The sequence below is a fragment of the Puma concolor genome, chromosome D2 (assembly GCF_028749965.1).
Source record: "Puma concolor isolate L17-30 chromosome D2, mPumCon1.1.hap2, whole genome shotgun sequence".
Taxonomy (NCBI): Eukaryota; Metazoa; Chordata; class Mammalia; order Carnivora; family Felidae; genus Puma; species Puma concolor.
This window is the reverse complement of record NC_141677.1, coordinates 33,214,045-33,241,749: the sequence shown is the minus strand read 5'-3', so window position 1 is coordinate 33,241,749 and position 27,705 is coordinate 33,214,045. Positions and strand designations below refer to the sequence as shown.

General features: G+C 53.5%; 1 protein-coding gene and 1 pseudogene across 6 annotated transcripts in view; one reads left to right on the top strand and one right to left on the bottom strand.

The window, feature by feature from the left end:
• The window catches only part of CDH23 (cadherin related 23), a 418,091-nt gene that overhangs the window by 230,133 nt on the left and 160,253 nt on the right, over positions 1–27,705 (bottom strand). For all 6 annotated transcript variants that reach the window (XM_086679923.1, XM_086679917.1, XM_086679919.1 and 3 more), the window contains exons 7-8: positions 6,126–6,320; positions 2,438–2,566 (exon numbers count right to left, since the gene is read on the bottom strand). In XM_086679923.1, the coding sequence (XP_086536049.1) occupies positions 2,438–2,566; positions 6,126–6,320 (324 nt within the window). The remainder of the gene's footprint in view (positions 1–2,437; positions 2,567–6,125; positions 6,321–27,705) is intronic.
• On the top strand, positions 8,339–8,454 carry LOC112854915 (U2 spliceosomal RNA; annotated as a pseudogene).

The following is a 27,705-nucleotide window of genomic DNA, read 5'->3' as shown; positions in this document are numbered from 1 at the left end:
AGAGGCCGAGCTGTGTGCCCACGAGAAGATTCTGTGGGTGCCTGGGAAAGTCCAAAACCTCCCCCTTACTTCCTCGTCTGGCTCCCCTGAGCCCAGTTGTGACCTAAGTGGTGGGGCTCACACCTGCTCCCTGGGAGCTCCTGGGGCATTGGCTTTAGTGGCCTCACGGCGCCAAAGGGACAACCGACTCATAACCTCTGTGACCAAATGCCTCGCTGGGTACTCTACACAAGCATGCAACCTCTAATCCTTGAAGCCCTCGGGGGATGGAGACACTACTGTAGACATTCCCAGTCTGTTTCCCAGCGAGGAAGCCATCCAGAGTGTGTGTGATATGGCCAAGGTGGGTGCGGGGACCTGCTCCCAGTTTCCCTGGCTGCCTGGTCGCCATCACATCCTCACTTCAACCAACAAGTTGGCTTTGAGCATCTTCTCTGCACTCAGCCCTGGGCACGATGCCCTGGGAGACCCACTGGAAGCCTGAGACCGGGTCCCAGAGACTCAAGTACCTTGACTACCAGGAGCTCCAAAATAACGCACTCACACGTCGGTGAACATTATAGGGACAACTATAATTCAGTGGTAAATTATGCAGCACAGGGAGGGCTGAGGGAAAGAAATGGCTGGTTATGTCTACGGGCTGGTGAGGATAAAGCCAGGAAAAAAAAAATCAAAGAAAGGTGGCCAGTGAGCTGGGAACCAACAGACGGGCAGATTTTGTACTGGTGATAGGAGTGGCCATAAGGGGTGATGAGGATGGCAGGATGGTGAGAGGGCTGGTCTGACCAGGACATCGTTTGTTCGTTTGTTCGTTCATTCGTTCGTTCATTCATCCATTCATTCACTCCACAAACACATCCTTAGCACCCCTGATGTGCTATGCCCACAGCAGTCCCAATCCCTGCCCAACTACACTTCCAGTCCAGCAGGGAAGCAGAAGCTGAGCCAGCTGTCCAAGAGTGCTGAGTGCTAAGAAGGGGACATCTAGGGGCCAGGGACAGTTGGAAGGGCCTATCTTCTCTGAAAGGCCAGGGAAGGACTCCCTGGGCTGAGAAGATGTGGGGGTAGCAAAGAGACTTTGGAAGGAGATAGCCTTTAGCCTCAAAAGCTAGAGGTCCTGCTGTCCATGGACCACTAAGAAAGAGAAGGTGAGGAGGGGGGGCATTGAGATGTCCCCCTCCACCCCAAAAACATCTCCAGATGCCTGCAGCAGGAGACTAAAAAGGATCTTGCCTGTTAGGTCCTTCAGCCCATACCTGGCCCCAAGAAAGACGTGGCTACTACCCCCCCCCACAAACCCGGAGACTAAAGCACAGTGCTTCGAGGATGCCATGGTCAGGATGGACCACAGCCTCCAAACTGGAGGTCAGGCTTCCCTGGACTGTGGTGGCCTTACAGGTACAGTCTTCACCCTGATCAAGGGAAGCCTGCCTTTCACTGATAACCTAATCCTGTGAGCCAATGCAGGTGTGCATGTGGGTGCCCTGCTTTGCTCTCCAACTTGTGTGTCTTTCCTCTAAGCACACCGAGCTCTGTCAAAAGGAAGGGCACGTTTTTCTTTCCACAGGAAAGACTCCCCAGGCTGCCTGTCCAGGGTTGCACCTGCTGAGAGGAGCCAGTTTTTCTTAGTTTATCAGCCCAGTGTGTGTGTTTTAGTCGAGTTTGCACAAAACCACGGATGGCGACCAGGCAAGGGATGGGCGAGTGAAGCTGCCCGCTCCCAGCCCCTGCCAAGCAGGCAGTAGCACGTCTGGGTCTCGAAGATTCCCAGTCACAACCAGAGGCTGTGTCTGAACCAGAGGCAGACACAGAGCCCAAGGGCAGCCAATCTCCAGGCTGGCTGGAGATCTGTGACTGTGCAATGTGGCACAAAATCACGAGCACGGCCAATCAGGTGCCTCTTTTGAAAACGTGGACTTGAGAAATCCAAAGACACAGCAGTTAGGAAGAGCAGCCAGAGCTGTGTGCTCTCAGAGAAGAGCCAGGCCAGAGAGGGTTGGGGAGAGGGGGGTAAACGGCCGCCATCTTAGGCAGCACTGGTTGGCTGGGAGAGGCAGATCGACCCATGAATATGGCTGAGCCCAATCTGTTTGGGTAAGCCTGGCTGAGTCCAAATGTGCTCTCCAGACCAGGCTGGTTCCACAGGCATCCGTAGTATCCCACATAAATCTTTCTGAGCTGCTCCTGTTCGTTTATGCTAGTAAGTCTTTGTGTTTTGCTTCTTGGAACCCTCTGGGGATGAAGTGAGAGGGTGAGGACACGGGGTGCGGTATGAAGAGGGGGTTGGGTTTTCACTGTGCCAAGACACCCATCACTGACATGCACAGGGACTGAAGGGAATAAGAAATGCCAAGGAAGAGTCTGTCCTACCAAACAGGGCCTCCGTCCCCAACGGAAGCTCAGAGGGAAGCCCCACGAGGGCCAGGGAGCATCTTACCGGAGGAGAATGCTCATAGATGTTAGTGCTGTAAGGCAGGTTGATGAAGATAGGGTCCATGTCCTGGACATCTGTGATGATGATGGCCAAGTTGGCCAGGGTGGACAGAGGCCTGGTCTTGTCTTGATCCTTAGAGGACAGAGAATACACAGCCTTAGGTTGTGACATTGTTGACACGCGTACACACACACACACACACACACACACACCTGCACACATGACACCCATGTACACAAACCTGTGTGCCTATGTACGCACAGGTTCCCGCACTCCTGCACAAAGATCGTTAGTACACAGAAGTTCAAGAACTCTAAGAACCCACGGTGATCTCTGACCTGTGCAGGAAAACGCAAACAGGGTCCCCAAGGCCCAGCAGAAGGTGGCTTATCCAGTGTCACAGAGGAGGGTTAGGGTAGATCTCCTCCCCCCCCCCCCCCCCAGCCTAGCCCTGATCATGCTGGACACCTCATGGGTGGGATGACCGGCTTGGGGTAAAGAGACAGTGCTGTTCTTAGCAACTTCTCTTGATTCAGGCAGAGGCCACTGGCTGCCGTCATGCCTACTTCCTGCCCCCTCTCACCCCAGGGCAGCAAGGGAAGGACCAGGATGGGCGTTCCTCAGAAGAAAGGCCTTCTCACAGGACAGGGGGCTAGTCTGAGACCTGTATCCCCGCCCCCTCCCCGCTGCACCCAGGGTTTAGTGGTCAAGCAACTTTTCTGACAGAACAGCCGGGGGAGCTCCGGGGCATGTGACATTTGGGGGACTCCAGGAAGAAATCCTGAGAGGTCGTGTAGGCCATCCCCCTGCGGCCAGGCAGGCCGTGTTTAAACCCTCCTAGTCAATTGGAAGTTTAGTCTTACGAAAGCTCACCAAGAGAGGAAATCAGAAACACATCTTCTATTACCCCCAAATACACAGCCCCCCATGATAAACTGATTAAATAGCCCACTGCTATCGAATAACGATAGCCAAGAGGAACAGAAACTACACGCTGAATACACGTTTCAGTACCAGGCACTGTGCTCGCACCTTGTTTGCTTTTGTAGATACTATGTGCCCATTATTCAGATATGTTCACCGAGACTCACAGAGGTTAAGTAACTTGCCCAGAGTCACGCAGATGGTGCATGTGTAGCCCAGACTCAAACTCAGATCCTTTTGCAATACAAACCTGCCCTGTTTTGATCCGGGGCCCCGACATCATCTCAGCCCCTGACTTGCTGGGTCACTCTGCCTAAGTTCTCTTCCTTCATGGGGTCTCAATTTCCTTCTCTGGGAGACGAAGGGGCTCAACACAATGACCTCCGTGGACCCTCAGGCCTGTAAATTCTCTGGTCTGGGATTTGGGAGTGACCGTCCTCTGATGGGGTCTCCCTTGGTCTGGGGTGACCTGACTGATGCAAAGCATTCTCCCCATTTCAACAAGCCTAGAGCCTGTTCCTGCCCTCCAGGTACACAGGTGCAGCAGTAGAGTCTTTGGGGGGGGAGAGGGCAGGTTGTCCTAAGAGTCCTCAGGGACAGTCACGGAGAGGGTGAGGGACTTTGGGGATGAGGGGTGCGTGCGGTAGGGTGGGGGAGAGTCTGGACGCAGGAGGAGCTGGGCAGAGGATCCACCAGGGAGACACCTTCCCAGACTCTAAGACAATGGAACCCACAGCCCAGGCTTGGGGGCTGCCCGTGGTAAGAGCTCTCCGCCAGGGACCTGAACAACCAGGCAGACAGGGCCAGAGTGGGAGGAACAGAAAGCCCCTTGACCTTCGGAGCAGGGGAGGCCAGTGATCCTCATTTGCCGTTAGCAGTCTTCTGTGGGCAGCTGGCTTTGTCCAGCCTGGCACGTGCCCTCCCCTCCGTCCCGCAGTCCTGGGGCCACAGCCTTGCTCCCGCCACAGATGTCCCCACGCAGCCTATCTCGGATTCCACGGCTGGGGAATGGGGATGGCAGGGGGCACCCTGGCAGGGCAGGCGACACGCTGGGCTCCCAGCTGCCACTCTGGGGCCTGCAGCTCTCGGCAGCCGTCTCCGGGGAAGTCCTCACATTTCCCCACCTGGTGCCCACCCCGTGGCGGCTGGGACCCCAGCCTGCTCCATGTGATGCCACACAGGAGACTCTCCTTGGGGAAATGCCCAGCAGCCAAGGGCACAGCACGGGTCCTAGGGGGGACTATGCAGGTGCAGGAGCCATCAATATCGAAGGGCTGCTCCCGTTCTATTGCTTCAGGGCCTGAGCGCTGGGAGATTAACAGCAATTTAACTGTATTCACCGTCTCAGCTTGAGCCCAGGCCTCTTGACAGGCCCGGCCACCCAGACCTGAGCCTGTGCCCGGCTCTGGTCTCTCCCCCACCAGCCCAAAGCCATTTTTACGGAAGATGGAAATTACTCCACAGGGACAGGCTCATAGCAAGAAAGAGAGCAAGCGTCTGTGCATTTCTGGGCCCCGGTGTGGGCAAATGGCGGGTGGCGGGAGGGACACCGCAGCTGGGTGCGGGGGCAAGGGAGCGCACAAGGGTGCAGGTGCGTGCAGAAAGCGGACCCTGCTCTCGCAAGCCCCGTCGGTCCCAGAAGTCAGGTTTACTAACAGCAGCACACGTGGCCTCCCAGGCGACGAACACGGAACCAGGGGAGAAAGGGAAGAATGTGAATGTCTCCTGTGGTGGCCTCCCCAGAAAAAGAGTGCGTTTCCTCGTTCTTGGGGCCTCTCTCCACCTTGTCCAAGCCTGGGGGAGCCCCACCTTTCACACTGGACCCTCGACCTAGTCCGTGTGTCTTACCCTAGGATCCGGGCTCTGTGACCTGCCAAGCGGAGCCCCCAGCACCACTGGCAGTCCCCGCTGCAGCGACACGGGGCCAGAGGGCATGTGTCAGGCGATAAGGGACAAACGGCCACCGGCTCTTGCCCTGCGGCCTGCTGAGGGCTCGAGCTGTGCCTGGAGAAGAGGCAGGAGCAGGCAAGACAGGAAGGCAGGGGTAGGAACCTGCTTAGGGTGTGACCTGCCTGTCCCTCAGGTCCTCCCGAACAGCAGGCGACAGAGGCCGAGCCGCTGTGATGTTCTGGAAACTCAGAAACTCCTGGCCGTGGGGGCCCTGGACGGGTGGCTGATAAGCCAGGTTTGAATGCTCGCTCCCTGCTACTCATAGGCTTGTGAGTCTCAACAGCGTCAGCCATATAAGGGGATGATGATTCTCTCTCTCCTCTCTCTCCTCACTAACTGAACCCGGAATTTCCAGGCCCCAGCACGGTCCTTGGAGCACATAGCGTGCCCTACTCAGGATGCCTGGACCCTCTGGTCCCTGCATGTCGGGTGGTGTCACAACATAGCTGGCTTCCCACCTCGGCCTGACGTTCCAGAGAGCAAGGGGACACCCCACACCACGGATGTCCTGTGGGATTACCAGCGCGGGCACAGGAGTGAAGCTGCTGAGTCACCACCGTCACCCGAATGGCTCCCGTGCCTCAGTTTCTTCGTCTGTAACATGGGTCACTTGGTATTTATTACTTATGAGCTGGGGCTGCCGTGGGGATTCATGGAGACCATCTACCCGAGTGCTCAGCCCAGCCCGGCCCTTGGTCTCCCTGTGACTATCGCCAGCATCACGATGGCTGAGCCTGACCAGCAGGGAAGGACGCCAATGTCCCGTTGCTCTCCCCCGGGGTGGGGGGGGGGAGGCAGACATCCACGCGGGACTCACCGTGGCGTTGACGGTGAGCTGGTAGGCTTGCGTAGTCTCGTAGTCCAGCTCCCGGATCACCGTGACGATGCCACGGGCACTGTCGATGGCAAAGAACAGGGAGGGGGGCTGGAAGGAGTAAAGGACACTGCCGCCCGCACCCAGGTCGGGGTCCGTGGCGTTCACAATGAAGATGGGTGTCCCCACCGGTGTGTTCTGGGGGTGAAGCAAAGCAAACAAAAGGGTGAGAAGTGCTCGGAGCAGCTGCCTTCGTCGGGTGACTATTCCCCCGAAGCCCATTAACCACGTCCGTCCAGCCAACCGGACCCGCGGCTTTGTCATTTTTATTCTAAGAGGGTTCAGAGGAATTTAAAATGCAGTATCTGGTGTTTTTTTTTGTTTTTTTTTTTTTTTTTTTTCCTTTTTTTGATGGCCTCCTGGTGGCCGTAACAGCATCAGTTCTAAAGATGATCTGCTCATCCTGGAGTTCTGGATGAGGGCCTTTTGGTCCCCAAGCCCCCTGTTTCTTGGCGGTGCTGATTCGTCCGTTGAGTGCCCCTTTCTGCCCAAGCCTCGGGCTCGGGGGGTTCGGTGGGGCACCTGGGAGTCAGTGTGTCGGGAGGTTCAAGGGCAGGGAGCTGACAGGTGTGCACTACAGGCAGGTGGCCGGGGGCCCCGAGGGCTTTGCTGGCAGCATAGAGGTTACTCGGATTGCCCTGGGGTAGGGCATCCACAAGCCATCCCTGGGCCATGGCAGCCTGCTACGAGAGGCCCACAAGACCCACTCCAATATTACTACCTCCTGGGAGCCTGCCATGATTCCCTCTGCTATACACTACGTACGGACCCCTGCCCTTTTGCGGCTTGGGGTCTTTGGTGAAATATTGCTTCCTTATGGAACCTTCTAGACCCTTAAGGCAGGTCAGCCCCTCCCCCGCCCCCACCCTCCCCCGCTGTTTATATTAAGGTTCCCACCTCACCCTGGATGCTTTCATCATCCACATATCTTCTATAATTCCTTGGCCCCCACCTGTCTTCCCTCACAGCGCCCGTGCTCCGTGGAAGCCACAGGGCTCCAGCTGCCTTGCCTAGCACAGTACCTGGCACACGGCAGGTGTTCAGTCAGTGTCCTGTCTCAAGACATGCGCGAGCCGCCCAGAGAGCGCTCAGCACATTCTCGGGATCTGTTTGCATCTCTGCCGGACGGCCAACTCTCGTCACCGCAGAGCCCGCCACAGGGCCTGGCACGCGAGCCATGCCGGCAAAATGCTGGGCGAAGGAACCGATTCATAATTTAGTGAGCTCTGGGCACATCTGAAGATGGGCAAGCTAATGAGGCTCTTCGTAGAGACGAGAGGGTAAAAACAATCCCCGCTCCCATCGACTGACTGTTACGTGCCAGGTCCTGTGCTGTGCGCTGCGTCTGTCCACCTCTGTGACAAGTAGCTTTCTAGGTGGCAGCTAGTATCCGGTTTTGGAAAAGGAAGCTAAGGCTCAGAGAGGTGAAGTGCCTTGCCCAAGGCACACAGCTAGGCAATGGTAGAAGGTGGCCTTGAAATCAGGTCCAATTCTAAGCCACCAATCTCAAGCTCTACGCTAAATACTTCTCTAAAACACCGATGGCAGTTCTCGTCCTGACTCTTCTGTGTGAAGGGGTCAGCTGCCAGCCTGAGTGAAGCCTCCTGGCCAGGAGTGAGGGACTAGGCCGTAAGTTCCCTGAGGGCAGAGACAGTATTCCTGGTCCTGCGTTTTTTTTCACGCTGGGATAATGACTGGGTCCCTTCTGTCACCTGCAGGGTCTCTCTCGAGGAAGGCATCCGCGTTGCTGCCTCCTGTCTGTGCTGCTGGCCATGACGTGGGCCCTGTGTCACCGCTTTGAGCAACTTCTTTCACTGGGGCATGCTGGCAACCCTTCCCCGGGACTATCTGCTTGAGGCAAGAGTGTTCTCTACAAGACCCCTGCTTAGGCTGGAAGGGGCCTCGGGAGAACGATGTGATGGAGTTGCCATTGTTTCTTTCTGAGTGTGCTGATTCTCCCCCATCGCTGAGCATGTGTCAGGCTGAATAAACAGGCTCATAACCTGTCCTTCTCCCACCAGCACTGAGCACAGGAGGCAGATAGGGAGGCCCCTCTCCTCCACACCATCCATGACTCCCCAGTGCCCCTTTGCATAGGACACAGGCCCTCATGGTCTGACCCCGTCTCCTCCTTCATACTTTATTTCCTGGCAGGTATCCCTTCGTGGCCTTTAGCTAAGATCATGTGTAGCATCTATTCTTATCAGTTTAATATTTCCTGGTAGGTAGAGCTATTTGTACTTTCCAAACCCAGCAGGCTGCCTCACACCTTGGAGCCTCTGAACCTCCTTTTCCTTTGCTAGGCCTTCCCTCCTCAGCTCGGTGGCTTGGAAAACAGATGCTCTCTTTCCCTCCAGAAGAGCATCAAGTGTGCAAGGGGGCAGAGTGGACAAGTGCCAGGATTTCAGGGATCGATAGGCCTCTGCTGGAGCCCCAGCCTCGCTGTGTGTCTTTGGGTTCCTTAATCTCTCTGATCCTTAATCCCCTCTCTGTCCACCGGAGTCAATAACGTCCCATAGGGTTAGTGTGAAGAGAACGTGAGCTCAGGAGTGCAAATTTCCCAGCATGTAATAAGTGCTTAGAAGTTGGCAGTTGCGATTTTTGTCATCTGGTGCCTTCCAGAAGACTTGTAGACAAGAACGCCTTCGAGGGGAGGGCAGGCAGGTGTCAAGACGCACGATGAATATTAATAATACCGTGCTGGGCATCCTCTGTCTGCACCCTCCAGATGCACAGAGTACCCTGCTCTGTCTCCCCACCCCCCTGCCCCCGGCAAGACCTCAGTGGACAGCATCCACCCCCAGGTTCCCTTGCAGACTAGCTTCTGCCAGGGGGAGGTGCTGGTAGGAGCTCAGAGTTTGGGAAAGAGGCAGGAGGAGAAGGAGCCTGGGGGATACTTTTCCACTCCAGGCCAGCCGCCCCTCCTCCCTGGCTGCAGCCTTCAGTGGGGTCCAGGCAGGCAGCCCTAAGGGCTGCTGCTGGTCTCAGGTGCCTCAACAGCCCTTCATGCCCCCTCGCCCTGCCCACCCTCTGTAAGATGTCTCTTCACTGAAATGCCTTTATTGGAACTGAGATGAACTGTTCCCCGGGGACCTGATGGACACAGGCACTCTGAACATACATACCCGGGGCCACCGCACGCAGGGGCCCGAAGTCTGAGGCCCTCTGGCACTGGGCTCAGTGGAGCCGGTCCCCGCCCTCACATGCCACCACGACGGCACGGGGCTTGAGGAGATCTTTACAAGCCTCTCAGCCAAACTACGGTTCTCCCTCTAGATCCAACACGCACAGCACATGTGAGCACCGGAGCCAGCCTAACCCTCCAAGCCATTCCATCAGGGCCTGGGTTCTGCCACCGGAGGAAGGGACATGTTCCCATTTCAGAGCAGCCAGCCCCCTGTGAGGCTGCTAGACAGCACTTCAGAGCACACCCCACATGAAGCCAGCGCCCAGAGGGGAGGGATGGCTCCCTCGAGAATGTCAGCTCTGCAGCCCCCTGCCTCGGGGAGCAGGGGACATTTCACCCGTGCATACCTCACGGTCCGGGGCAAAGGCTCTCTGGGCAACTGATTAGAGGATTCAAAAGCGAGATCCAAGAAGACAGGGAAAAGGGGGAAAAAGAGGGAATGGCCCTGTGTCTGACCTTCTTAGATTATGTTTCATGCCCGGCAGTGAAAACCCATTTAATTTGTGCGTAACTTAGGAAAGGTTTTAAACGGGCCTGGCAAAGAGACATTCATATACTTAGAAGGGACAAGCCATTGGAGGGAAAAGAATGCTGACTTCCTGCTTTTCAGGTCCCGGGTGCCATGCTCTATCAGGGGAATGGGGCGGGGGGTGGTGCTCATCAGCACCGACAATGGGGGCTTTTCCAAGTACGAAGCTATTTCATGCAAATGTGCAGATGTACCCCCTTTAAAGATCTGCCCCTTCAATGCAAGCAGATTTCTTCTGTGAAGCCAGGTACACCTGGGCTTCCAAGCAGACAGTAGAACTTGGTGACTCAGAGCAGAGATGCTGAGTCAGACCCCCCCCCCCGCACCCCCCCCCCCCCCCCCCACCAAGTTTGAGTCCCAGCCTCTCTCTCCACTTATTGGCTGGAGACCTCAAACTTCTGCTGTTGAACTTACTCTTTTGGCTCAGTTTCCCTGTACCAGGGAAAATGTAAAAATGGAGTTGTTAACCGTACCTACCTCCAGGGTTGTAAGAAAGAATTAAGTGAGACAAGGTACGAAAAAAAAAAAAAACCCAAAAAACTTCTTGCTGACAGGCACACGGCAATATTGAACCATACTCAATAAACGGTCGTTGCAATTATTATTATGGTAATAAAATACCATCACAAGCAGGGTGAGATGAGCTCTATTTAAAGGGAGATATTAAAAACAGCCAATCAATCTCTTCATCGTCAACCTAGACAAACGGGCATTTAAAAATTCAGAAAGAGAACATCTTTGTTGATTGGTTCATGGCTGCTGCGGACAGATCCAGGGTAGGAGAACATCTGGAGACCCTCCCCAGCCGGTTTGGAGGGTCTGGGAGAGGAGGGCTGGGGTCTGGGGAAGGGGTCGGAGGGGGGGCCTGGAGACAGCTCCTGAACCCGAGGCCAGGCCTGACCATGCACCACTCGGGGATGGCTTGCATGTAGGAGCAGGAAGGAGCCTTGGGGATTATCCAGTCCAGCCACAATTGGAAATATGATGCCTCGCCTTACATATAGTGCTTTATTTGCCCCACCCAGAGACTGCCAACCCCTGCCTCCCAGCCCACACTTTTTCCAAGTAAAGATGCTCTTTGTACTCACAGTTCTGCTCAAGGGGATGGATGTAGGCAGCCAAGTTTGTACCAAGCGCCTTCAGACCTAGGCCACATCTGATTGGTCCAGGGGTAATCACCTGACTCAAACAGGCCAATCAGATGGGGCCTTGCAAGTTAAACCAATTTTCTGCACAAACCTGACAAAGGTTCTTGCTATCTGTTCGGGCTGGGGTGGGCACCGTGGCAAGCAGAAAGCCACAGTTACCAGGCAGCAGAGAAGCCACGGGCAGGCCAAGGAAGCCCATGTGCAGCGATGACAATGAGCACAGTGAGACAGAAAAGCAGAGACAAAGGCCTCTGAGAGCCTCCCCTACCCTGGTCGTCACAGGCCCTGCCTGGACTTCATTTTCTATCCCTGGCTGTGGCGTAGAGACTCAATCTGGGCTGTCCTTCCCGTGGCTACCCCCTTGGCTTACACTGTCCTCCATGGGTCTCAGCTCCTGCCTGCCCCGTGGCACCCCCAGAATGTATCCAGCCACAGGCAAGGCCTCCTCGTTCCTGCAGCTCTGCCCCAGGCTAAGCCTGACTCTTGCCTGCAGGGATCCCGTCCTTTTAACGCCCAGGCTGGGCCACAGAAAGCAAAGCTCCCTACCACTGCTCCTAGACTGCTGGGGGCAAGGGAGGTAATAATGGGGAGAAGAATAAAACAGCCTAGATGAATGAATGCGGGCTCCCTCTCCTTTTTAAGCGTCCCCAGACACTCCATTTAACATGCAAATCCATTCAGGTCATTGCAATGATCAGCATGAATGTGGAGGTGGCAGGGGCAGGCAGGGGACAGCTTGATCATGGGCTTGACACACTCAGCCAAGACAGGCCTGGATGAGCAATGCTCTGCAAGGCCAGGCTCTGCCCATTTGGAGGCAAGGAAACCAGGGGCAGGTACTCCTACGGAGTCTAGGCTTGGGGTTCAGGGGTCTACAGAAGCATTGCCAGGGTGGTCCTGAGCTGTGGAGGCAGGGCCAAAAGGCCCATTCCAGTCGACGTGGGCCGCCCCGTTCTAGGGCAACTTCTCCCCACATGTTCATTGTAGACTTGGCCCTGAGTCCACTTTCTTGTTGGAAAGGGGTGGCTGGTCTTTGGAGGAAAGGTTCCACGGGGCGTGATTGCTCCTGCCTCTGAGATAGGCCTCTTGGTTTGCTTCTCTGCCCCAGTTCTGCTCCTAGCACCCCTTCCTCTATGACCGTTCCTTCTCCCGCCCAGGCCTGCCCACTCCCTCATAGGTTCTGGGCCATTTCAAGGGAAATCTCCCCAGATGCACCGCCCATGCCTCCTGGGAGGCAGGGACCAGTGTTTAGGCACCACCCCCCCGCAAAACACTTGCACTGCCAGCTGGGTCCCTCTCAGCAGGGGCCCACTCCACGCAGGTCGCAGACAGGGCAGGCCCCCGCCTCTTCCAGTTCCCGGTTAAGCTCCATGCCACTTCTGATGGACCCGCTGCAAATGGGCCACCCTGTGCAATTCAGAGACAAATAAATCTTTTTGCTACTCCTGGGGTGACAAGGGAATAGACTCTGGGAATGTTCTGCTGTGCAAGGGATCTTGTTCGTTAATAATAATGATAAATAGCTCACTTCTCACATGCAGTGTGAGTTACATTACACTCCAGGCTTCTACAGAGGTGGCTCGGGGTGCTCACTGGAACAGTGGGGTGGGGGTGGGGGTGTGTGCAGAAGGGAGGAAGGGGCCGGGCAGGTGGAGCGGCAGAGAGGGAGGGCTCAGGAAACGGAGAAGGAGAGATGGTAAGGAAGGGGGCAGGGGAGGGAGAAGAAGGTGACAGGGACAAAGGAAACTAGGAGGGGACAGTGAAAGAGCACAACAGGGGAGCAAAGGGCGATGGGGGTGAGGTGGGAGAGCACGCCTAAGAAGAGAGAGGGAAGGAAAGAGGAAGAAACTGAAAGGGAGAAAAAGAGTGCAGAGGGAAAGTTGTGAACAAAGGAAAAGTACAAAAGTTCGAGGTGCCAAGAGAAAGGAAGTAGAGCACACCGTAGCCTCTCATCTTCGCGGTGTACCCTCCTCAATTCGATTTATTCTGTACCTTCGACCCCACCTCCGCAAGAAGCCCTACCATTTCCACTGTAGGTGTCGTCTCTAAAGGCGTTATTAATATTTATGGAATGCTTGCTGGATGCCGCCACAGTCTTTAATATCTTATTATAAAGCCTGTTATAAAATGCATTAGTAATAAATTCCTGACAGATGGAGTTCTGACAAGGTGCGGGCGCCTTGGTGAATCGGAGCTGGGAACAGACGCTCCTGGAACGTGCGCGTGCTGCTCAGAGGCTGGGCTGCTGCCCGCCCCCTTTCCCCCCCCCCACCCGAGGTGGGGTGGGGGGCGGGGAGGGAGCTCACTCCTCCATCCTCAGGCCCGGGAGCCATCAAATATTATCTCATCACCTCCTTTTCCCCCAGAGCGGAAGAATGAAAGCTCAGAGAAATGAAGCAATCTGTCTCAAGTCACACAGCTTTTAAGTGAGTGATGGAATTTTAGGATTCAAGTTCAGGTCACCTCTGTGTCCCGAGACCTCAGGGACCCTGCAGATGAGGGTGGAGAGTGGGCTCAGGGCCCCTGCTCAAGTAGGGCTGATTCACTCACTTCCCTCCTTGGAAGGGCTGGGAATGACATGGGAGCCGAAGACGGGGGGGTGGGGGCTCTGGGTTGTTTGCACTGGAGAAAGGAAGGCTGATGGGGAGCTTTAGCCCCCCAAAAACTCAGAAGGAAGAGAGTGTCCCAAAATTTGCACACTTCTACTGGGAATCAGGAAATGAGCTCCCACTGGGCCAAGAAGAAGTCAAATCAGAAGTAGAGGCCTTTCTGACAAGAGGGCTCCTGGGGCAAAGGGGAGGTGCTGGTGTTTTAGTTTCCATCGAATGCCACAGCAGTGCCACTTCACTGATGACTCTGGAGGCAGGGGCCCACTGGGGTCTTGGGGAGGGTGTCATTCCAAATGTGAGGCTATAGAGGCTTTGTGGCATTCCAGCTTAGGGAAGGGGAGAAACGGGGTCTGTGGGAGACGGACCATATTTCTTTCTCAAAGAGGCAAGAAAGAGTGTGCGAGCTCCAGCTGAAAGCAGGTCCAAAGGGAGAAACAGTGCTTTGAGGGGGACCTGGAGAGGCAAGTGCCCACAGGGCCCCGATGGATGTCTCAGGTGGTCCCCTCTGGTCAGGGAGAGGGCACACTGGCTTGTGCACAAGCCCGCATGTGTATAATGGGCACTCCAGCACATCTCTCTGCAGAAGAGTCTGGAAGAGATCAATTCACAACGCCTCTTTTCTCTATTAGTGTCTGCTGTCTCTCACATGATGTGCACTGGACCCCAAAAGGTGCTGGGTCTTCCCTGAGAGCTGGGCAGACTGCTGGGTGGAGGAACAAGCCCTGTGGGCAGAAGGAGCCCCAAAGGGCTGAGCTCTGAGTGCCACACACCCTGGTATGATTAAAGCACTTTCCTAGCTATTCCACATCTCCTTGGGGCCAGCTCTGGCCTGTCCATCTGAGTCCCTCCCTCCTTCTTGGCCTCCAGCTGTGCACTGCCCATTCTGAATCCCAGGAAGACACCCATCAAAGTGCAGACCTGACTTCCCCACACCTGTGAGGGTCTTTGCCTGCCAGCGTGATCTTGGACTTGCTCCCCATTCTTCATTATGCACCAGCACCTGACAATTGTTGCTTCAACATTCCTCACATCCTTCCTTTTCTCTTTGTTATTTACCTTGGCCACCTCTGCAGTGACACCTAGCATCGTCACTTGCAAATCTATAGAAGGCATTCAATAAATGTTTTAACAGAATCGGGACTTCCTATTCAACAGGGCAGGTTGAACACGTCCATTTATTTCTGTTTTTGTCCCAACCCCTCACCAAAATGACAATATGATAATTAAAAATGCATAGGTCCACAAGGACAAAAAGAACAGGAGAGGAGGCAAAAGCAGATGAGAGACGTTGACAAAATCCTGGAAACTAGGAATTGATGGGACAGGAGCCTGCCTTAGGAAAGAGGGGCAAGCCAAAGCTCAGGCTGGCAACTCAGAACTCTGGAAAATCAGAAGCTGGAGATACCAGGTGATGCCCAAACCAGGGAGACCAACCGCAAATCTTTAAAGAGTAGTCAGACTCCCAAATGCCTTCTTTGGCTTGTGCAGAAGACAGGAGGTCTACTTTCTCAAGGGGCCAAGTTAGTCAGGCTCTGGACCCAGGCTGGGAGCTGGATAAGGCACTGAAAACAAGGAGGTCCAATGAAAATCTGCATCTCTCCTTCGCTCCCATCCCCAATCAGGTCTCTTTAGCCAGTCGGCCTCTTGAAGACTGACAGCCTGGCAGGAGATAGGAAAACTGGCCCAAGAGAAAACACTAATATTAACATGGTAGAGTTCTCACAAGGAAACAGCTAGGTCCTCACCAAATCACCCCATAGTGAAGTCTGCTGGTTGACAAGAGCACTCCACCCTACCTTGCCCTAACACACACAGCAGGTTTCCATGTGCCTAAATGTGAACACACTCTTAAATATAAACATACAACTGAGGGTCATGAAACATTTGAGAAGAGCCTCTACTATGAAAGACAGAGAGGGGTGGGTAGGGAGACAGTGGGAAGGAATAACAAAAGTAACTTTTTTCAAATGTTTAATTAATTATTTTGAGAGACAGCAAGAGAGTGCATGTGTATGTGAGTGCATGCACAAGTAGGGGAGGGACAGAGAGAGAAGGAGAGAGAGAGAATCCCAAGCGGGCTCCATGCTTAGCACGGAGCCCAAGACAGGGCTTGATCTCATGACCTTGAGATCATGAGCTGAGCTGAAATCAAGTTGGATGCTTAACTAACTGAGTCACTCAGGCACCCCAAAAGTGAATGTCTTTAACATCCAGAGAGACAAGACATAGCATCTTTGAAATCAGAACATTCTAAGAGGAAGAGATAATAGAAATGAAAAACTCAGTGGAAGAGTTGGAAGATAAAGAAATTTCTCCCAAAGTAGGACAAAACTCAAAGAGATGGAGACTGGGGGAGAAAATAAAATTAGAGAAGTAGTTCAGAAGATCCAACACCCAACTAATAGGGGTTCCAGAGAGAGAAGAAACAGAGAAAGTGAAGGGAAGGAAATTATCTGAAAAGGGAGGTAAAAAAAATCTCCCAGATCTGAATGACATGTTTCCAGATGGAAAGAGGCCACTGTGTTCTGAAGACAGACCCACACTGAAGCATAAAACTATGAAGTTTCCAAACACTCAGATTAAAAAAAAAATCTGATACACATTCAGAGATAAAACAAAAGTCTACAGTCAAAGGATCAGGAATCAAAATGGCACTGAAGTTCTTAACAGCAACATTATAGGCAAAGGAGAAATGACTTTACATTATGAGGAAAACGATTTCATTCTAGAATTCTATACCCAGCTAAACTATCAACAAATATCTGTTTAGAATAAACACATTTTTCAAACAGAGTAAAAAAAAAATCCCATGAATCCCTTTTCAGAGAGTGTGAACCAAGAAAGAGAAAACTATGGGACCCATGTAGAAAGAGACAAAGAAATTCTCTGGGTGATTCCCCTCTCATCCCCCATGCCCCACACAGGTGTCTTCAGCCACTTAGCCTCCAGAAGAGCAAAGTGAATCAGAGCACAGCCGTCTGGAGTGGAGCTGGAGGATGGATACTCCAAGGGGAATGCTGCCAAGAGAAATACAAACTGATAAAAAAATCAATATACTTTTGGGGCGCCTGGGTGGCTCAGTTGGTTAAGCGGCCAACTTCGGCTCAGGTCATGATCTCGCGGTCCGTGAGTTTGAGCCCCGCGTCGGGCTCTGTGCTGACACCTCAGAGCCTGGAGCCTGTTTCAGATTCTGTGTCTCCCTCTCTCTGACCCTCTCCCATTCATGCTCTGTCTCTCTCTGTCTCAAAAATAAATAAATGTTAAAAAAAAATTTTTTTTAAAAATCAATATACTTTTAATATACTGAGGGGAGGTACTTAATTATGTCAGAATATTTAGAGTAAGTGATAGGTTCACAGAACCCTAAGCAAACAAATAAGAAAGAGAGGTAATCATTAACTCTAGAGAAAACAAAAAAGGATTTTTTTTTTTAAATTTCAGTACGCTATGTGGCACAGTTTGAATAATATGTACACAGTCACAATGCCTTAGACACTAAATGTCATGTGGGCTCTGGTTAGGTCAGGCGGATGGGTAGAGCATGTTAGGAGTGGGGTGTGTGTGTGCGTGCGCCGCAGAGATGAGGTAGAGGGTGGGGCAAAAGTGCCATTCTCATCCTTCAGAGCTGGAAGTCAATATCTAAAACTGAAAAATGTACACGCATGTGATTTGGAAATAAGAAGGTAACGATCAGAAATTGAAAGAGATTGTCTCAGGGTGGGAATCAGGAATGAGAAAGGGCAAGATGGGGCATTGATGTTTTTATTACAAACCTGGCTTTACTACCTAACTTTTAAACTCATGCAAATATGACTCTGATAAAAATTAATATAAAAGTGGAAAAATTGTATCTCCCTACAGGCTGGTCTACTGCAACCCTTCCTCTTTATTTTGGGCCTTGACCCTGTAATTGATCCCAGAAAGTCACTGCCCTAAAGCACTAATCTCCCAGCTTGTTCTCCTCTTCAGACACTATCACTGCCTCCAAGGCAAGGTCTCCTGGGCCTTGAATGTCACCACAGTCTGACCAAAGCTTCCCTCTCTAAACTCAGCTTTCATTTTTGCCCCACTGAGACACTCTGCTTTGGCCAGACTGTTCTACAGGGCAGCCCCCAGGGTGTGGGCCCACCTCTAGCCTTTGCTCATGGTGCTCTGTGTCCTCCATCCAAATTCCTTCTGGTATTTTCCCTGGAGAGTAGGCATCACCATCCAGCATATAGAGACAACACTCCCTTCCTGGAAAAGGCTGTTGCCTCCCCAGGTTTCTAGGCATATGTGCCCAGGATGAGGTTGAGATGCTCTCTCTCCACCCCACACACATAGGCCCTGGCCTTTACACACGTGCTGGGTGTGCAGGGCTGGGAGAAGCCTCATCCAATAGACATCTGGGCCCTCCCTCCCTTCTCAGAAGCTTGATTTTCAGAGCGAGGTATGATCCTTAAGTGTGCAAAGGCCCCCGCTCCTCCTCATTCAGAGGTTAAGGAAACCCCAGGCCATTTTTCTCACCCCTCACTGCAGCAACCCCACCCCAGCCCCAGCCCAGTGTCCTTCCTATATAAGGAACGGCAGTAGAGTTCCAAGGCACCTCCTCCACCAAGTGCCACCTCCCATTAGCACCACATTCCAGGGCTGTCCACGCACCTGTCCTCCCCCAGACACTTTCTATACCTTCTCACTTGCTGACCTGCGGGAGCACAGGGCACCATGGACAGGCCAGCAGCTGTCTGAAGGCCATGTGCAGAGAGCACAGGACAGGAGGGCCATGGTGATGGGTGGCCCCTGTGCCCACACCGGCCCCAGTCCCCACAGCATGCTGCTTTCAACACCAGGCAGTGCCGCACCCTCCCCCAGGGAACCGGTTTCTGCTTCTCTCTGTGTGTTATGGGAGGAGTGACAGAGCGGAGGCATGGATCCGGATGACCTGGGCTGTTTAGCTTTACTCTCACACCCCTCCCCAACTTGAAAGTTAAGCTGATTGGCTCCCGGAAGCCAGCCCGCCTCCCTCCCCTGGCAGGGACTTAGAAACCAGCTTCTGGAGACCTGGGAGCATTCATTAGGTGATGATTACTCCCCATGCATGTTGGCCTGACTGGAAAAAAATCCAGAAACAACAGTTCTGAAATGTTGGGTCGCATTCTGGCTTTCCAATAACTATCTGCAGGACTTTCTTCTCTGTTGTCACAGAGCATTAATGCAAACATTGATGCCTCGGTTTTCCCACCCAGGAAATGGGTATAACAATTCCCGAACTGCCTTCCACATAGCGCTGCAGGGGAGACAAAATGAGTTAACAGTGGAGGAAGTGCTTTGAAAACTCAAAGGTCAAAATAAAAATCACCACCTTCTGCAGAAGTAGACAATTTGAAGAGAAAAAAAACTAGGGAAAGGTCGGATGTGACCTACAGAAGAATTCTCTCTAAAAAGCTACCCTGGAGGGACAGAACCTGGGTTTTCTAGGTTCCAGGACACCGTCCCTGAGCCCAGGACTGTAGGGTGCTGAGTTCTGAATGGAAACAGGGATCAGCTGAGGCATGAGGTCGTCTTGAGATTTGCTAGATTACGGAAAATGACAATGAATAGATGCGTGGAGTCTCCTGGGATTTTTTTTTAAGTAAGAAAAAGACTTCTGTGGGTCTCAGGTAATAACTCACATCTATTGAAGACATCGTATATGTCAGGCCCTGTTTTAAGCACTTTCCATGCACTATCTCGTACACTCCTTATGGAAGCCTTGGAGCAGACACTATTACCATTCCCATTATCCAGACGTCCAAGGCCACGTGGTAGTAAGCAGGAATCCTGGGATTTGTACCCAGGCAGGCTGCTCAAGGGCCCAAGCTCTTAACCACCATGCTATATTATTCTCAGTGATGAGTGAGCAAAGTGTACGAGGTCTAGGAGGCAGGGGGATGGCCAAGATGACCTTGAGAAACTGGGAATCCTGTCACGCCGGCTAAGTGCCAGGGTCTACTAGTGACATTTAAGGGGCTTGCCACAGGACAACTCAGGCCACCCAGAGGCTCCAGGTTCAGAAAGCGACAAGTGTCAGACATCACCAGGAAGGTGCTGGAAGTGTAAGAGTTAGTCATCTATCAGGAGCTGTCTGGTTCTTTCATCCAGCGATCCCAAACACATTTATCAAATAACACAGTTCAAGACTATGTTGGCCACACTCACACTCTTCACCCCTCCGAAAGAGAAATGGTTATGAGCAATTCCAGGTGGTTATTTATGGGGAGGAAGACAGACACGACAAAGGGAGGCTTTGAAAGAGCAAATACATCAGGGAAACTATAGTGTGAGTCCCAGCTCCAGCCCTTATTTGCTGTGTGACTTTAGAGAAGCTAGGCAACCTCTCTGAAGCTCAGTTTCCTTACAGTGAGATGGGAATAAGAAGATCTATCTCACAGGATTATCATGAGGCTTACAGGAGATAACACACGATGAGTGCTTTGTGCAAAATCGCTGCTCAATACACCTTAGGCTCTATCATAATGTTATTCCTTCTCGGGGTGCGTGTAAGGGTCTATAAACTGTAAAGTGCTTTGCAAATGTTACTTCTGGTGGGGAGGTCTGGAAGGGGAGGGGATGCTTCTGAAGGGTGAGGTCCTTGCTCTGCTCTCAGCAGAGACAAAAGGCCTGGATAAAAGGCTGAGGGAAAGCCTCCTTGGGGCCTTCACCCCATCTCTGTCCCAGGGGAGCCCGCTGGCCATGTGGTGCCTCCAATGCTGCCCTGAGCTTTCGGTGCACGGCTCTGTGGCTCACAAATGGGGCTCCATCTCCCCGCCCCCAGATTCATTCCCCTGCATAATGATGAATCATGTTAAACAAAATGAATATGCAAATCTCCTTAGGGCAGGCCTTACATCTATGGGAAGCTGAGGCTAATAAGTGGATTCTGAAAAAGGAGACAGCTCAAGTAATACAACTTCTGCTCATCTCTCCTCCCCATGCCCCTCAGGCTCCGCCCACCAGTGTGCCCCTTTATCCCCAGCTGGGGTGTGCGTTTTGAAGGGGTGGGTAAAGGAGGCAGCACAGGCCTGGTGCGTTTTTCCCTGTTAGATCCCCAATCCCGGTGGCTAATGCTGCCAGCCCTTTAGGCAGTGTGATGTGATAAGTAGAACCTGTCACTTGGAGCCCCGGGGCTTAAGGGCCGACAGTCTGGGGGAGACCACACATAGGCTGCAGGGGAGCTGAGGGCTGGAGAGAGGGGGGTTGGTGGGCCCAGGACCCAGGCAGAGACAGGGCAGCTGAAGGAACTCACTGGCCTTGGTGGGGGTGGAGGAGCTGGGAAATGGCTTAAGAGTCAAGAGGCAGAGACTGGAATTATCCTGGCTACAAAGGACTTGAAGAATCACCTAGGCCAGGGCTTGGAATCTTGGAGAGCTTGGAAACAATATCAGTGCCAGGACCCTCCCCAGCCTCTGTGCTTCTAAATTCCCCGAGGAATTCTCATGCACAGCCAGGGTGGAGCACTGCCCTTCCCAGTCACTACTCTACAGATGAGAACGCTGAGACCCAGAGAGCAGAGGGGACTTGATGGAGGTCACGTGGATGACACTCTCCTACTTGGGTAAGGATGGCCCAGGGAGGTCCAGACACCCAAGGAACATACCCGAGGAGGGAGGATACCCCTCTCTGTTGTCCTTGGGAACGTTCCCATAGTAGGGGACCGTGAGGGCTCTAAAGGCTGGGGTGGCATGGAGCATCTGTTCCCACAGATCTGGGGAGGTGGGCACCCTTTGAGGGAGGTGTGGGAGGCACACGGCAGGGGTTCCAATTCCTTGGTCTACTGTGGCTAGTACATCAAGGCACATGGGCTCCGTCACTGGTTTTAGGGACAGCCAGAAGCCTGGCACACAAAACCATGAGAAGACTACTAGACCGACCCCGAGAAAAGACGGAGACCCAGAATCCCAGAAGCACTCTGCTCTGCCCAGGGTAAGGCAGTCCTATGGTAGCCATGGCTGCCTCCGTTAAGACCAGACTTGACCAAGAAACAAACCAGCCAAGGGGCACCTGGGTGGCTCAGTCAGTTAAGCGCCAGGTTCAGCTCAGGTCATGGTCTGTCCAGCCCCGCATTGGGCTCTATGCTATCAGCACAGAGCACACTTTGGATCCTCTCTCCTCCCCCCTCTCTCTGCCCCTTCCCCCCCTCACGTGCTTTCTCTCACTCTCTCAAAAATAATAAATTTTAGGGGTGCCTGGGTGGCTCAGTCGGCTGAGCGTCCGACTTCGGCTCGGGTCATGATCTCACAGTTGACAAGTTCGAGCCCCGTGTCGGGCTCTGTGCTCAGAGCCTGGAGCCTGCTTCGGATTCTGTGTCTCCCTCTCTCTCTGCCTTTCCCCCGCTCATGCTCTGTCTCTCTCTGTCTCAAAAATAAAGATAAACATTCAAAAAAATAATAAATTTTTAAAAAATTTAAAGAAAGAAAGAAACCAGCCTTCCCTTTCCTAACAGAACCCAGAGAAAGTGGTTCCACACACCTTCCTGGTGGTTCAAGTTGACGATCAACTTGGTTAGGACCTCCCAAAGGTCCCCTCAAGCCCCTCCTGGAATTATGAACGTGGAGACCAATGTCTACCAAGAAAGAGTACTCCCCATCTCTGCTTCTCCTGGCCCCAGGGCGCCCAGTGAAAGAGGGGCACACTGGCCTTCCCGCAGGAAGTAGGAGACACTACGGGTAGGAATTGCAAATGACTTTCATTAAGCAGGGGTGCTAATACCATGAATTACAAATGAAACCCAGATGAAGAGGACCCTGGCAGCCTTACCTCCATTTGATATTAATTGGGCGACACTTTGTTTTAATGGTACATTAATTAATGCAGAATTTCGACGGAAGTCCTCGTGACACTCACATTAATACAAATGAATTCATTACCGTTGGTGTTATTACAAGAAATGACAAATAAATCTGTAACAGTGGGACCCTTCAAATAATAATCACGAATCATTAGGTTTGCGGCTCGTTTGTACTGTAGCTTGCAAATATGTGTATATGTTTTCTGCTGCGAGTGTTCCCTCGCCTTTTGGCTGGGGGAGGCAGCCGGTCGCGGCTGGCTCTGTGGCAGTGAAAGCGAAAAGCCTCTTCCGGACCTCCCTGCACCTGCTCTTCCTCCCTTTCTTCGTCCCACCTCAGCCTCCAGAGAACTTCTGTCCCCAGAGCCCTGCCCCAGGCTTAGGGACTCCGTGTAAGGGGTGTGATTGCTATTGGTCTGCCCTATCCAGCACACCCAGTATACACTCTGTCCCTAAGAAAGGGGTAGTGGGGAAAGGAATAAAAACAACATGGCCCAGGGGTGGAGCCTGGCTTGATGAGGGTTGAATGGGTGCAGCTATAGCAGCCGTCTGTTCTCCGAGGTTCCCCACGTCAGATTGGTCTTCAAGCCCCTGAGGGTCTTGGGGACAGAATCCAGGGGCCCGATGACCAGCACTGTGCTAGAAGTAGCATCCATTTTCTCCACGGCAGTCCTCACCAGGGCCCAGAGGCTTTGTCTCATCGGAAAGGGCACAAAAGACGCTTTGAGCGCTCAAACCCATCCACAGCTCGAGTAAGGAAGGGCCATGCGTGGGACTCAGCTCTGCCTGGTCCCCAAGCTCCCAATACACCAGCTCTTTGCAAGGAGAAGCTGCCATCTGCCCGGAAAGGTCAGTATCCTGGTGGAGACTAGGTAGAGCCTGGATGACCCGACCAGCCAATTGCTACTCTCCATTCCCCTGGCTCAGGGCTCTGGGCTGTAATCTTGCGGGGGCCAGAAAGGGACCAACAAACTGGGTCTACAGTTTCCACCCTGGTTGTTTCTCACACCCTCTCAGTTCCCTGAAGCTGAGGCCAAGACCACTCTTGCTTCAAAAGGGCCATCCGGAAGGTCCCAGGAAACCACACTTGGAAGAAAGCATCAGGCAGGCCTGGGTGACCCAGGTGGGTTTTAGTTCTGCAAATCCTTGGCACACAGGCTGCCCTTCCTCCATTCTGCACGCAGGGCAGAAAGTGCCAAGAGATCGCAGTGCTATTCCCCAGACTCAGCCTGGGGTTCCCAGCCCAGGGCTCTAAGCAGCTTCTATCCGTGAACTGGTGTTGACACATGATTTCAGAGCTGTTTGCTACCCTTGGTTTAGAACATCTCTCCCTGGAGGATTTTAAAATAGGATCCAGTTTCTGACGGGAACGCCCAAGAGCAGTTCAGCACGGTAGCCAAGAGGTTGGTTAAATGACCTCTTGGGTCCTTCGAATCCAGGGAGTTTGGGACTCCATGAATCAGTTCCTCCCTCCCGCCCAAGAGAATCAATTGGCCGGTCTTATCTCGTACAACAGCTTTCTGACCTTTGGCTAACAGGTAACACACCACGGGAGCCAAATCTAGCTTTTACACCCATGAGATGCTGCTAACGTGGCCAAATCGTGTTGGCCGCTGCCCTATGACCTGCCCTCCGCCCTGGCCCCAGGAGTCCTCGCTGTAGAAGGTGAATGCCACTTGGCTATGAGATGCCGGCTAGAAGGGGGCCACAGCCCACAGTTAGGTGTTTGGGGGGACTCCAGCCCCCTCTCCTGCTCACGTTTTCCCCCATTCACACTGGTACTGAATGAACCAATTAATCACCTAAGATTGTTAACTGTACTAATTACGCTCAGTCTCGAAACTTGTGGAACAATTATTTACTGTCTCTGCCTCATGAGCCATCAATTACGGGAATTGCAGGCAGCCTGTCACTTCTCTCAAGCCAAGACAGAGGCAGTCTAACCACGCTCACAGCTGGCTTCTCAAGGAGAACTCTCAGAAGGCTTTGCTTGAGCGCAGGCTACACCCCACAGAAGTGGCGAAGGCAATGACCGCTCCACGGGAATAGACTTTGCCACTGGATGAGGGGTTGCGCGACACTGATCCTAAATGAAGCCTTTACTATACAAAAGCTGTTCGTTGGTTCCCCTACAAGAAATGTCAACCACTAAGTATTTCCCTGGGGACTGTACTGCTTCCTTCTTCCTTGTGTCCTTGGCCAGGTTTGGCACTGAGCCCTAGAGATCCAGATGGTGGCTGCGTGGGCACACTGGATTTTCCCCTGGTTCCCCAGGGGCTCTGTATTGCCTCTTCCCAGCCCACTTCAATGCCCATCTCAGATTCTGCTTCCCCTGCTTCCCAATTCCTGGCTTGGAGGAGAGTTAGCGCCTCTGGCCAAGATCTTTGCTAAATGCAGGAAGACACAGAAGGGAGAAGAAGCTGCCGGGCTCTGTCCATTTTACCCGGACCTTGAGATATTCCTGTCCTCCGATGCCACTGGACTTTGGGGCACCAACCCATAGGCCATTACTACCCACACACAGACACACTCTCCCCTCTCTGCCCTGAAACACCCCCACCCCCCACTCCCCACCAAGATGACAGTTTATGATGTGGCTGTCAGGGAAACATGTATTTATTCAGGCAAGCAGCAGGCCCCCGCAGGCCGTGGCTCCCGTCCCCTGGGCTCCCTCCCCCATCCCAGCCCTCCCGCTGCCCATAGAGCTCATTTCCACACGTCAGGGCAAAAAGCACTTAGAGCCAACTGCTCAGCTCAAATCTATTCTGGTGCAGAGAAATGCACTCCGTCACCACTCCACTGACAGGCCCCGGGCAGGCTGGAGCGCCGTGGCCAGGCTCTGACTGACCTCACCCCGCTGGGCCTCCCTTCTGGCTTCTGTTACTGGCAGAGGCCAGACAGGCTGACCCACTCCTTACCCCCGGCTGCGGCAGCCAAGGGACCCCCAGCTTCCCTGGAGGTCCCTAGGGGCTCTGAACAAGCCACGTGAAAGTCACAAAGGTGCTTTTAGACTCAACTCGTCCAAGAACAAACTCAGCATCTCCCCTGGGAAGCGTGGCCCTGGCCCTGTGAATGGCAACACATTCTCTCTGTATCCGGTTGCTAAGCCAGAAACCAGAGTCGGCCAAGCAACTTCTTCTCCCAAACATTGGTCTGCCCTTCCCAGTGTCTACCCGCCTGGGCCGCCGCAGCGGCCTCCTGCCTGGGCCTTGCAGTGGAGACTCCACCAGGGCCTGGTATGAACTCTTTCAAACATGGATCTGATTGCGTGGCCTGTGCTCCAATGACCGCCCAGTGGCTCCCTGCTGACCTTCAGATCAATGTCAGAGAATCCCTTCCACGAACCTGCACGGCCCGGCCCTGCCCAGGTCTCCAGCCCCTTTCCTTCACCAGCCGTCCTGTCCTTATCTGCCTCGGCCACGTGGGGCCCTCTTTCACCCCCTCACAGGAACGAGGTGCTTCTCGGCCTCTGAGCCACCGGTGCTGTCCATCCACCAGAATTCTTTTCTCATCTTTACCCCCGTTCACGTCTACTCAGCCTTCACATCTCAGCCAAGTCCCATTTCCTCCAGAACTTTCTCTGAACCCCCCAGTCTAGCTCAGATTTTGGCTGCACTGGCCCCCTGGGATTTTCCTGGGGGCTCCAATCTCACCTTATAATTATGTGACTCTATTTCCCTCTGTTCCCCCCACTAAGCCCCTGAAGGGTGGGAGCCACGTCCGGTTCTGTTCACCATTGTGCCCCCAGGGCCCAGCACATGGCTGGCGCTGAACAACATTTGTTGAACGAGAGACATCCCGGGCACCCCCCTACTGACACTCTCCTCGGGACACACCAGCTCCAAAATCTCTCCCTTGCATTCATTCAACAAATCCTAACTGAGCGCCTCCGACATTCTGGAGTCTGCTAGGTGGTGATGGCACGCAGATCCGTGCTGTCTGGAAGGCCATCTGAGGGTGTCAGTGACAGGCACTGAGTGTCACTCAGGGTGTCTGAGTCTGAGTTCTGGCTCCCAGCTCCACCATCACCCGGATCTGGTACCTGCTGGATCTGTGCTCATGCTGTTTTCCCGACTGGAACATTCTTCCTCATTCACTAATTCATCCAACAAATAATTACTGAGCACCTAGTATGTATCGAGCAGTGTTCTAGGTGCAGAGGACACGCTGGCAAACTCCTACGCGTATTCGGTCTCAACTTTGTTATCACCTCCTCCAGGAAGTCTTCCCTAACTCCCAAACCTGGGTTGGGTGTCCATTCTACAAGCTTCCGGAGGCCCCTTCCCGGGCTGCTCCCTGCCTAGCACAGAGCAGCCATTTGATATCTGTTCTCTGCATGAACAGATCCCTCCATTTTTTCCACTCGTGTCTCCACAAGCTTTAAAGGCAGAGGGGAGATACCCTGGACAGAGGTGCAGTCAGCTGAAGGAAACATGGAGAAAGGGCGCTTGTGAGAAGGCCATGGCCACTAACGAAGAGGGAAGGCACGAGGGGGGATAGAAGTCAGAAGACTGGAGCGTCCCTGCCTTGAGCCTGAGAGCCCCATGGCCATCAGATCAGAGGGGAAATGAGGCTGCGGGCTCAGAAGCCTGCAAGCCTGGACGCCCCGGCTCTACAAGACTCCAAACCCCTCCACTTTTTGGCCCTGGGGTACCCCTCGATGTCCGCTCCTTTCCAGAAGCCCTCTTGGTGTTGCCCTCATGCTGTGGGGTACGAGGTGGGGGGTGGTCCCTGCCTGGCATCGTCATCCCCAGGAGACTGTGTGCCTCACTCCCTCAAGGTCTCTGCTTGGACGTCCTCAGAGAGGCTTCCCTGGCCACAGATTCCGCGAGAGCCCCTGCCTGCTTTGTTTTCCTTCATGGCCCTTCTCAGCGACAGACACAGATTTATGTGTCGGTTCGGCTGTCTCCTCCACAAGGGGAAGGCTGCCAGCAGGCAGGGACCTTGTCAGTTTTGTCGGTCTGGGTCCGCACCTCTGAGGCCAGTGCCCGACATACTGTAGGCCCTCAAGAACTGTTTCTGACTGAGCAAAGGGATAGGGAGGCGACCTGTGGCATCTGACCCTCACTAGGCAAAAGGCACAGGCTCCTAGAGAATAAGGTTTCCCAGTGGGGCAGATGGAAAATGTCCACCTGCAGCCCCACCCAGGGGATCCAGCAGGTGCTGGCTGCTGGGCTGAGAGCTGCAGCCCTGAGCCACTCTGAATGGAACTCCAGGGTGGGTACGACCAGCCTAACGGGTTTCTCT